An 11,693-nucleotide genomic window follows, 5' to 3' on the forward strand; every position below is an offset into this window, starting at 1 on the left:
TGGGTGAAGAGCTGGGGGTAAAGGTGAGAAAATAGTAAGCAGAAATCATTTGGGCTACCCAAATGATTCATGTTTCATTCAATAAACATACTGAAGAATACTTCAGTATTCTGGAGTATACTGATGTAGAAATGCTTACTCAGAATAGAACACCATGTGTTATGTAACCTTTATACTAATATACTACAATACTTCTATCAGACAGTGCACTCTAAAGTTTTCACCAGAGGGATTTTCTCTGCATGTCCCCTGACCCTCACACACACACACACACACACACACACACACACACACACACACATATATATCTTTTTTTTTTCATTTCAGATTTCGGCATGAGGATGAACCCAACAATCAGAAAGAAAATTGTGTTGTCCTTGTTAATGCTCAAGACAAATGGGCCTTGAATGATTTTCCTTGTAACTTTGAGACAAGAAGGATTTGTAAGTTACCTGGAACAGCATTCAACTAAAAGCTTCCAAAAGATTCCTTGTGATGGGGACAGAAAAGAAGAACCAATTAGATTCAGGCAGAATGTACCTGTACATTAGAACAGAGAAAACATGCTGGGAGAGTAGAACATTTTCAGTTAGGGTAGCCTTATTTATTTTTGTTCTATTCATTCAAGATAATGTGTTTTTGTGTGGTATGGTGGCAGGACTCATCATTACTATGAGAATTTGTTTTCATTAACTTTGCTTTCTTGGTACTATATCAGAGCATTTACTTTTCAACAGGTGTGCATCAATTACATATTGAACAGAGTGGCTCCAATGATGCAATCTCTTAGTCTTTGTTTTCCTCTACTCAGATTCTTAGCTTTTAAGATTCAAACATGAGGTATTCCAACTGGTAGTGGTATGCCTTTTTTTTTTTACTCCAAATATGACAAACTCACTAAATTTTTTTTTTTAATATTTACTTATTTGAGAGAGAGAAAGAGAGGAGGAGCAGAGGGAGAGAGAGAGAAACTTAAGCAGATTTCCCACCAAGCACAAGTCCTGACATGGGATCGTGAGGCTCAATCTCACAACCCCGAAGTCATGACCTGAACTGAAATCAAGAGTCTAATGCTCAGCGAAATGAGCCACTCAGGCTCCCCCTAATCTATGTCTTGCAGTCTGATTATTTTTCATTACCTTCATGGTGACCAGCACAGACCATCTTTCTTACCTGGGTTATTACAGTGGACTTCTGACTGGTCTCCCTGTTTCTACCCTCAGCCCCTGTCAATGTTTCCAAGTCTCACAGCATTTCTCCTATTCTTCATAATTTCTTTAAGACAGCTGATAGTAATTTCATAAAAATAAATGCAAAATTTATTAGGACGTTGTGGTAGTCCTAGAAGTTTGAAACACTTACAAAATTTAAATACTGGTTTTGTCTTTGAAAAAGAAAGATGTGTTAAAAAGGCAAACAGGAAAAAATATAAATAAAAGTATAAGTTAAATCTTCCACCCTGAATTCCAGTCTCTTAAATGCCTCTTCAGAGAAACTATGATTATCAGTTTCTTTCTTTTTTTTTTTTTTTAAAGATTTTATTTATTTATTCATGAGAGACACACACAGAGAGGCAAAGACATAGGCAGAGGGAGAAGCAGGATCCCCCTGCGGGGAGCCTGATGCAGGACTCGATCCCAGGACCTTGGGATCACAACCTGAGCTAAAGGCAGACGTTCAACCACAGAGCCACCCAGACACCCCTGATTATCAGTTTCTTATATGTATTTCCATATATGTTTAAATATGTGTTAGATAAATGTATGTATGTATATAACCTACTATTTTTACACTGATGGAAACATTATCTACATCATCTTAAACATCTTGCCATTTTTTTTCTCCCTTAAATCTGAGAGGTTTTTGTTTGTTTTTTCATCATGGTAAGTATACTCTTTGATCCCCATCCCTTCTTTCCCCTTTTCCCTACCACGTCCCCTCTGGTAACCATCAGTTTGTTCTCTATAGTTAAGAGTCTGTTTCTTGGTTTGTTTCTCTCTCTCTTTCTTTTCCTTTGTTCATTTGTTTTGTTTCTTAAATCCCACATATGAGTGAGGTCATATGGTATTTATCTTTCTCTGACTGACTCATTTCGCTTAGCATAATACTGTCTAGCTCCATCCACTTGTGCAAATGGCAAGATTTCCTTTTTATGGCTGAATTATATTCTGTTGTATATATGACACATCTTCACTATCCATTTATCACTGGATAATTAGACCTGGGCAGAATGTATCTGTACCATTAGAACTTGGATACTTCTGTAGTTAGGCTATGTAGATAATGCTGCAATAAACATAGGCATGCATATATACCTTTGAATTAGTGTTTTTGTATTCTTTGAGTAAATACCCAGGAGTGTGATTACTAGATCATAGAGTAGTTCTATTTTTAATTTTTTGAGGAACCACCATACTGTTTTCCACAGTGGCTGCACCGGTTTGTGCTCCCACCAACAGTGCAAAAGGGTTCCTTTTTCTCCACATCCTTGCCAACACTTGTTTCTTTTGTTTTTGAGTTTAGCCTCCTGACAGGTGTGAAGTGGTATCTCATTGTTTTTTTGATTTTTATTCCCCTGATGATGAGCAATTTTGAGCATATTTTCATGTGTCTGTTGGCCACCTGGATGTCTTCTTTCTTTGGGGAAATGTCTATTCATGTCTTCTGCCCATTTTTAATTGGATTTTTTTTTTTGGTAAACATCTGGCATTTTTTACTTAAAAATACCATTTGGAAAATGTTTTATACCCTGTTCCATATAAGCAAATAGTATTTCATTATATTGATATATCCTAATCTGAAATAATCTTTAAGTGGCAAAAATATTTCCATTATATAATAAAAATCAATAAAATAATGGCTGTGAAACAAACCATGAGAACAATCCTAGTTCAGATCAGAAAAAGAAGACAGTTCCAAGAGGATTTCTTTTCCTTATGAAAATATGGGACTGATAAACTGTATTTGAATACATTAGGAGGTGATGTACAATTCTGCATAGTTAAGGGATGCATTATTAATCAGTACATAGAAAACTGGATAGGGATCCCTGGGTGGCGCAGCGGTTTAGCGCCTGCCTTTGGCCCAGGGCGCGATCCTGGAGACCCGGGATCGAATCCCACATCGGGCTCCCAGTGCATGGAGCCTGCTTCTCCCTCTGCCTGTGTCTCTGCCTCTCTCTCTCTCTGTGACTATAATACATAAATAAATAAAAATTAAAAAAAAAAAAAAAAGAAAACTGGATAAATAACAAATACTGCCAATATTAGCTATACAAAAAGCAAAATGTTTTTTTTTTCAGCACCAAAAATCAGTTTTTTAATAAAGGATGCCAAGGTCACATTACCCTCTTGAATACATTAAGAGAAAAGATTCCATAGAGAAAAGATTCCATTCCAGATCCCACCCTAAGCAAAATGTTTTTAAGGAAGTATATAATATAATCATGATACAGTACAAGATTCAGCTGTGAATAATATTTACATATGTATAACATATCTGTAAAAATTTTTGATAATGAGTATGTATCATTTTTACCAAATGTATTAGAATGATTTTTCTTTAAAATATTCAGAGGCCCAAATGGTAATATTTATATTTTAACAATAGTTTACTTTGGGAATATTGTCTTGGGAATACAGATTACTTACTCTTTTATATTTTGTAACTTCTGGCTTTTCTGGTATCTAAGTATTTTTGTAGGCCCTATTGTAATATATTATATTTTAAAGTAGTTTCAACCTGATGATCTACCCCTCAGAATTTTCCAAATAAATAACTTTAAGCACGAAACTCTGATTGTTTCTTTTCTCGCTGAACTTGAAGACAAAGTTAATTGTATAATAAATGATAAATATATGGTGAAATAATGTGTACTGATACTTGCATATATCTTTCAGTATTGAAATAAAATTTAAAATATCAAATTATACCCTACAGAGAAACAATGGTGAACAAAAGTATTTCCATAGGTCTTTCAGTGTGTCCTCATTGATGTTTATAATTTGAAAAAAGGGAATTAGAAAGTAGAAGATACATATACTGGATTACTTTTAGGTTGAATGACTTTTGGTTTAAAGGCATTTTGGTTTCAAAACCACATATGGTCACTTAATACCTCAGAGGAATAAACATTTGTAAGGAAAAATATATTTTATATTAATGTGCATGAATTAATGATGTATGAATTTTGAGGGTCTCTTTGTCAAGCTGTGTGCAAGAAACATGAAACATGGTTATTAAAGGTGCTATGTTCCTGAAATATTCTTGAGTAACCTTATCAGTATTGAAAAAAAAATATGCAAGAAGTGAATAGGCTTGAGGTAGGAAATTGTCAAGCTGAATGTTCTCTTAGAACAATTTGACTGTTGGACCCTGGCCCTAGCTGAGGAATAGCCACAAATTCAGGTGAGATTCAGTTATTCAGTGGAAGACAATAAAGAGAAAAGGGAGGTGCTGGGTTGAACAGACTAATAGTCTGTTTGGAGCTGAAGCTTAGCATGGCCTGCTCCTAGCGAGGCGCAGTAAAGGTCTTTAGTTAGAAGTCCACATGTAAGCAGGAGTAAGTTTCATGACTTGAAGGAGCCTTACTCACTGTACAGGAAAACATAGTTGAGGGTACATGCTTGGGCAGGAGTAAAAATGAATGAAGCAAATCCTGCCAAAAGGAGCATTCTTTTCTTTTCCCAGTATTTGTTAGAGAATTGCTTGGTGAGTTTTGAGAAGTCCTGAGACTAATATGAAGAAAAATGCACGTCAATCAGTATCACAAATTATAACATTTAAAACTACTTATTTTATATCAAAAGCAACACAGTCCTTATGAAGTCCCTATGAAGTCCTCATTAAGTGCAGCACATGCAGCACATACTTCTCTCATGCTGGAGTTATATTCATGCTCTTTTTCCTCCGTATTTATGCATTTAAGTTGTGCTTTCTGTTCTTAGAGAATTTTTTTTGTTGCTTGAAACATTTATTTCTGGCATTTCACAAATCCGAAACATGTTGAAGAAACAGGGAACATCATTCCAGTTTTTCCTTGGATTTGAAGAGTCTCGAATGGTGGCACAGTCCTCCACTGTAACTATATTATTGGGCTCCCCTACATCCCAGAAGCTAAAAGAGAGTAATGCAGGAGATTTAAAATCCCAGCTACAAGAATCCAAGTGACCTAATGTGCTAGACAAATTACATTTGTTCTGTGTAACTTCACAACAGTTTTGTTATTTAGGCATTATAATCTCCATTTTAATGATGAGTAAAAGGAGTCCCGGAAAAGCTGAACCATTTGTCTGAGTCAATAGAATTTATGAGTAGCGAAGCTGAACTGGATCTTCCTGACTTTCTATTTTGTCATGCTCCCTCATGAATGTAGGCTCATAATGAGAAGTTACTGATATTCTGATGGATTTGTTTCCTTCGCACTCAATATCACATCTTAACATTTGGTTCCCTTTATTACACATCAAGTTGGTGTTAACTTTGGTACATACTTCAGTGGTACTCCAGGGCTGTTGTGAAGCAACTTTCTAAAGTCTCCATCCAACTGGACTATTCTCTTAGGACTGACCTTAACCATCTTGACCTTTCATTTCCTCAAATGCTAAGTGAAGATTGATAATGTCAGTGTATCTCAGAATGGTGTAATTTAGGTAAAAATGAAATAATGAGGGGATCCCTGGGTGGCTCAGCGGTTTAGCGCCTGCCTTTGGCCCAGGGCGCGATCCTGGAGTCCTGGGATCAAGTCCCACGTCAGGCTCCCGGCATGGCACCTGCTTCTCCCTCCTCCTGTGTCTCTGCCTCTCTCTCTCTCTCTCTATGTCTATCATGAATAAATAAGTAAATAAATATTTTTTAAAAATGAAATAATGAATGAGATAAAAACTGAAAACTCCAAAGTGTTGTGCTCTAATGATGTAAGGTCATTATTAAAGAGAAAAGAGACATTATTGCAAGGGGCTTCCATGCTTTCGCTCCATAAATCTGCTTTCTCAAATCACTATTTTTGTCTCATTTACTAGTTTGGGGCATAAGACTCTGAACTACACTCTTTCTCTCTGCTGCATTTCCAGTGAATTAGTCTTTAATTCTAACCCTCTCCTTATTTTCATCTATTATTTTCCCTTTATTCAAATAGTCTCAGAAAGTGGGAGCACTAGATCCTTATGCTTTCTTCATCTATCTTCTTGCATGTAATATCACCAAGAGTTGACCTGAAAATATCTCATGGAACAGAAGGAGGTTCTGAGAACTCCCCTAAACAATGGTCTAACTTCGAGATTTAAGACCGCGTTAAAATTCTTCTGCGAGAAGGAAATTACCTCAGAGATTCTGTGAAAGGTGTGCCATCTACCCATTGCCATTGACCCTCTTTCACCTGGTCTGTCAGTCCAATATAAAACTCTTTCCTCTTAGGTTTCGCAAAGAAAAGGAATTCCTATGGAAGCAACACATTAAAAAAAAAAAAGATCAATTGTTTTAATTTTGAACAAATGTTGAAGGTAATTGTTATTAAAAGTGATAAAGCAGGACCCAGACTACAGATGATAGATAAGTGGCTCTGAAATTGTAAGATCATGGAGAATTCTCTCCTAATTTTTTTTATGGTGGTAAAAATATACATAACATACATCTTTAACAGAGAAGGAGGTTCTCAATATCTCATTCAAAGTTTATCTACTGTTATTTGTAGCAAAATTTACTGTATATATACATCATAAACATTATTAATCGCAGCTTAAAGATAGTAGACATATCCTTGACATATCTGACATAATCATATGATATGTTCATCAACATAATAGCCATTCTAAAATGAACTGCCAGGGATCACTCTGCCTCTCTCTCTCTCTCTGTGACTATCATAAATTAAAAAAAAAATAAATAAAATAATAAAATGAACTGCCAGGGGATCCCCGGAGGCTCGGTGGTTTGGCGCCTGCCTTTGGCCCAGGGCACGATCCTGGAGTCCGGGGATCGAGTCCCGCATCGGGCTCCCTGCATGGAGCCTGCTTCTCCCTCTGCCTGTGTCTCTGCCTCTCTTTCTCTCTCACTGTGTCTATCATAAATAAATAAATAAATAAATAAATAAATAAATAAATAAATAAATCTTTTAGAAAAAAAATAAAAATAAAATGAACTGCCAGCCCTTTTTCCCCCATCTTAATGAGAAAGAAGCTAAACACAGAAATGCCTTTTTTTTTTAAAAAAGCTCTTCTAATAATGAAAATAGAGTAGGTATCTACTTACAGAAATAGTAGGAACAGCACACATTTTAATACATTCATTTAACAAATAGTAATTGCGGGCTAAACACTATATACATGTACGAAGAAAGGAATAGATCCTATGAAGAAGGTTACACTGACACCAGAGGAGTCAATGCACTCCAACTACCTGCTCCTCCTGTGTGTTGATAACAACCAGATGAGCTCCCATGTTGGAGCAGTTTTTTAAACTCGATGTCCAGGACATAGTATTAGTAGAAAAGAGGTAGCAGCTAGATTGAAAATGTACCCAGTCTGACGGACAGCAATTCTTGACTGAACCTAGGAGAGAAGTTTCCATGAGTGTCCTAGCCCAGAGGAGCGCCATGTAGCATTCTTCTAAGCCTTGGAACAAGACTATATATATAGGAACGTTGGGAGTATATTTTTGAGATTTCCAAATTCCCTATTCTATATATATATTTTTCTCCTTCACCTCATTGGAAGCAAGTGAGGAGTGAAAAGAAAGTGCATTTCTGAAGATAATATCTTCCACTTCTAGATTTTCTGTTCAGACATACCTCAAATTTATTCTAAAAGTTTTCTATCATATCCCCCAAATCTCCTTGAACTTCTTACCACCAATTCCTTGGCATTCTCATATAGTACAGGCAAGATTTTACATTTTGTTTTTGAAAAACAGGACATCCTCCAACTACTTTACTCATCCTCAAATCAATCTAGAAGCCAAAAAAAAAAAAAGTGTTGATATATAAATGTTGATGTTCAAATTTGAGGACTATTATACCCAATCCGTCATTGGAGCAGGAGAAGTCCATGAAAGCCTCATGTAGCTGGAACTTATTCTCGTCACAGAGTTGAAAGTTATGATATGTCACTGTAAGGAAAGGGGCAGAGTTAATGTTCATTCCTCTTGAAAAAAAATAAATTTGATCATTTTTGTTTTTAAAACAAAAGTATCAATAATCATGATTTTTTTTTCTTTTCCTTTCCTTCTTTCTTTTTTTCCCTTCTTTTTTTACACTCTTTGTCCTTCTACATGGAGAGGCACTGAGATTTACTTACTCCAAGAAAGAAGAAGGAATTCACATAAAAAAAAAAAAAAAGATTCTATTTATTCATTCATGAGAGACACAGAGAGAGAGGCAGAGACACAAGCAGAGGGAGAAGCAGGCTCCATGCAGGAGCCTGATGTGGGACTTGATCCCGGGACTCCAGGATCACACTCTGAGCTGAAGGCAGATGCTCAACCACTGAGCCACCGAGGCATCCTGAGGGAATTCACATTTTATGGTTTTCCTGATTTATGAAGACAAACGTACTCAATCTGTGGTCCCAAAACCCAGAGAAAACAAATACATTTTCACTCTTGTCTTATGCCTACCCTTCCTCCCTTTCTTTCAGAAAGTGATTTTGTCATGTCTCTGGCTAGGATCCCATAGAGAGTTTACCCTAATGATAGGAGGGAATACAAAGGAGAAGACTCACAGCCACCAAAGAGATGAAAAAAAATGTCTATCATGAGAAATGTGTCAGAGGTTGCTGAGATGGGGTAACCATTCTGTGCTATTTGGGATTCTAGTTGAGCAATAATCTCCAGAGAAATAGGGAAGAAAGTGGAACAGAAATATCCTTGGGATCCCTGGGTGGCGCAGCGGTTTGGCGCCTGCCTTTGGCCCAGGGCGCGATCCTGGAGACTCGGGATCGAATCCCACATCGGGCTCCCGGTGCATGGAGCCTGCTTCTCCCTCTGCCTGTGTCTCTGCCTCTCTCTCTCTCTCTCTCTCTCTCTCTCTGTCTCTGTGTGTGTGACTATCATAAAAAAAAAAAAATTAAAAAAAAAAAAAAGAAATATCCTTTAGGGGAGAAAAGAACCCCCAGGCAACAAGAAAGATTTTACTCCTAATATTCACCAGGGAGATTAAACTTGCCCTTTAGAACTTACCAAGACATCTGGTGATAAAACAGACACTTAGCAGTAGAATGGAGACCCCAGCAATTGTCCTTAAGAGCACTTGGGAAGAGAAGCATCCTCTCTCTGTAGAAATAAATATGCAAACATGGTCAATCTTCCCCTTGCAAGATACAAAAGAGATTTGTTTTTTCTTTTTAAGATTGTTAAATTAAAAAGTTAATTAAATTGTTAAATTAAATAAGTTAAAAAAAACTTATTTATTCATGAGAGGCACAGAGACACAGGAAGAGCGAGAAGCAGGCTCCCTGTGAGGAGCCCGATACGGGACTTGATCCCAGGACCCTGGGATCACAACCTGAACATAAGGCAGATGCTCAACCACTGAGCCTCCTAGGTGCCCTACAAAAGATATTCTTATTCAACCACTTCTTTCCTTCCACTTGCACTGTTCTATATGGAGTAATTCTCCAACTTCAGCATGCATCAGAATCATTTAGACAGTTGGTTGGAACACAGATGATGGCGCCTCACATCCAGAGTTAACAATTCATTAAACCTGGTTGGGAGCCAACAAGTTCCCAGAAGCTGCAAAAGCTACTGGTCTGGAAACCTTCTTTCGGAACCACTAGAATAAACCATTGCTAATCTTAAGACTCATGACCCGAGAGAGATGTGCAACTTTTCCTTCCTAAGCCTCTCAGGTTTCAACCCTTCTTTGTCTTTCCCTTTCTCCCTCTCATCTTCTCTGTTCTTCTTGTTTCTCTCCTACTCTCCTTTTCTTGGTGTCTCATTTCCCAAGCCCTCTGTAAATCAATTCAGATAAAACGTAGGCCGTCTTCTAGTGGTTCCCCTCCTCCTCCTTCCTGACACACATTTTACAGACAAGGAAAGTGGGTTCCAGAGAAGTGAGGTGACTTGCCCAAGGCGACACAGGGAAAAGGTGGGCAGAGCAGTCTGATTTAGCTCTCCCTGGAATCCAGTCAGTGATCCTCAGTATAATATACCATCCCTGACCACTGCCTCAGCTTCCTCTCTTGGGTTCTGTCCCTGCCTTCCTTCTTTTGCTCTGGTGGAGACTTTTCTATTGTCCCATCCCTCAAAATATTTATCACCTCTTCCCAAAGGAAAGATCTACAATAGAAAGGGAGAGTTGCAAATTTTACCTGTGCCTTGGGATATAGATGGTTGGGATGAATTCATTTTCTCTCTCTCTCTCCCTCTCCTTCACTTGTCAGTTTCTGAGTCCAGAAGTACTTTGTTAGTAAGATTCAAGGAAAATGAATCTTTTTTCTTTCTTTCTTTTTTTTTTTTTTGGAAGTGTGACCCTAAGACATAATAACATAACGTGTTCTGTGGTTTTGCATTTCAGTCAGTGTTTCCTTTCTTGCATAAGGATGAAAAGGGAACTTACTGGATGACATGTCTGTCTCCTCATTTTAGGAAACACAAAATGGGGAAATGATGAGGTGGTTAAGTAGCATCAGAAATGGGCTGAGCCTGTAGATACACCAAGGGCTTAAAAATACTGTTTTGTTTTGGTGGATAAAATGTCTCTACTTTCCTTCAGACCTCACCCATCCTTTAGTTTGTCCTTGACATTTGTGAGGCCGACCTCTACATTTCCAATTTCACTTTCCATCCTTACCACCACACATTTGTTAACAAGGGACAGAATCACACTTGGCACAGAGCTAGGCATACAGTACATGCATTTACAGCTTAGCCATGTGAATTCCTTTTCCTATTTTATGGTTTTGTTTTTTCTTTCTCCTTCACTGGCATCTCTTGAAACTTCTTGATTTCTCTCACGCTTGTATATGTTGTATTGGGGTTTATATCTCTTCTATCAAAGTGCTCACCACTATGCAATCTCACAGGTCCATCCCAGCTGAATCACCTCATGTGGTGTGACTACTTTGAAATTCAGCTCCATTCCTATGTCAAAACACAGCTTCTGGAAACTTCAAGACTCAGCAGATAGTGTCATTCTATTCTTCTGAACTATTTGAGGATTTTTGTTTTGTATTGGTGCCTATATTAGGAGAAATAAATTTGAATGTCAGAAGAAGCAATTTCAATTAGACAGGGGGGCACCTGGGTGGCTCAGTGTTTGAGCATCTGCCTTTGGATCAGGTCATGATCCCAGGACCCCACAGGGAGCCTACTTCTCCCTCCACTTATAACTCTGCACCCACCCCCCGACCCTGTCTCTCATGAATAAATAAATTATATCTTAAAAAATTCAATTAGACATGAAAATATAATGTTTCTCTGGAAGGTTAGGTAGATGTAGTAGTGTTCCACTCCCTTCCATAAAAATACTTAAGAACAGGATCAAACTGGTCTCTATTGATGAAAATTCACAAGTGTCAGGAGGCATTAGTAATATACATATATGACCTGGTAATCAGTACACTGTGACTCACAGATTTCACATCTTAGAAAATATCCTTGTTCTCAAAGGGACTTTTTATTTATTTATTTATTTATTTATTTTTTGTTTCTGTGTAACTTTATTATTTTTTAAATTAATTTTTATTGGTGTTCAATTT

At 37.4% G+C, this 11,693-nt stretch overlaps 2 protein-coding genes across 7 annotated transcripts in view; one reads left to right on the forward strand and one right to left on the reverse strand.

Moving 5' to 3' along the window:
* Positions 1-3,792, forward strand: part of LOC112917310 (C-type lectin domain family 4 member D-like) — a 26,683-nt gene extending 22,891 nt beyond the window's left edge. For all 6 annotated transcript variants that reach the window (XM_025995272.2, XM_072766081.1, XM_025995274.2 and 3 more), the window contains one exon: positions 328-3,792. In XM_025995272.2, coding sequence (XP_025851057.1) covers positions 328-472 — 145 coding nt within the window. In that variant the 3' untranslated portion in view covers positions 473-3,792. The remainder of the gene's footprint in view (positions 1-327) is intronic.
* LOC112917311 (C-type lectin domain family 4 member E-like) lies at positions 3,289-10,439 on the reverse strand. The gene is made up of 6 exons (XM_025995276.2): positions 10,305-10,439; positions 9,172-9,264; positions 8,014-8,103; positions 7,396-7,547; positions 6,321-6,436; positions 3,289-5,115 (listed from the first exon to the last, which is right to left on the reverse strand). The coding sequence occupies exons 1-6, from the start codon at positions 10,339-10,341 to the stop codon at positions 4,923-4,925; spliced, it is 681 nt and encodes a 226-aa protein (XP_025851061.1). The 5' UTR covers positions 10,342-10,439; the 3' UTR covers positions 3,289-4,922.
* Positions 10,440-11,693: the final 1,254 nt, after the last annotated feature.

Source organism: Vulpes vulpes, chromosome 8 (genome assembly GCF_048418805.1).
Source record: "Vulpes vulpes isolate BD-2025 chromosome 8, VulVul3, whole genome shotgun sequence".
Lineage (NCBI taxonomy): Eukaryota > Metazoa > Chordata > Mammalia > Carnivora > Canidae > Vulpes > Vulpes vulpes.

Coding starts and splice junctions, on each gene's coding strand:
- LOC112917311 (XM_025995276.2), bottom strand. CDS start 10,341: ATGAATTCATCCCAACCATCTATATCCCAAGGCACAG. Junction 9,265..10,304: donor ATCTATATCCCAAGGCACAG/GTAAAATTTGCA, acceptor TTATTTCTACAG/AGAGAGGATGCTTCTCTTCC. Junction 7,548..8,013: donor CTGCTCCAATGACGGATTGG/GTATAATAGTCC, acceptor CTTCTCTCCTAG/GTTCAGTCAAGAATTGCTGT.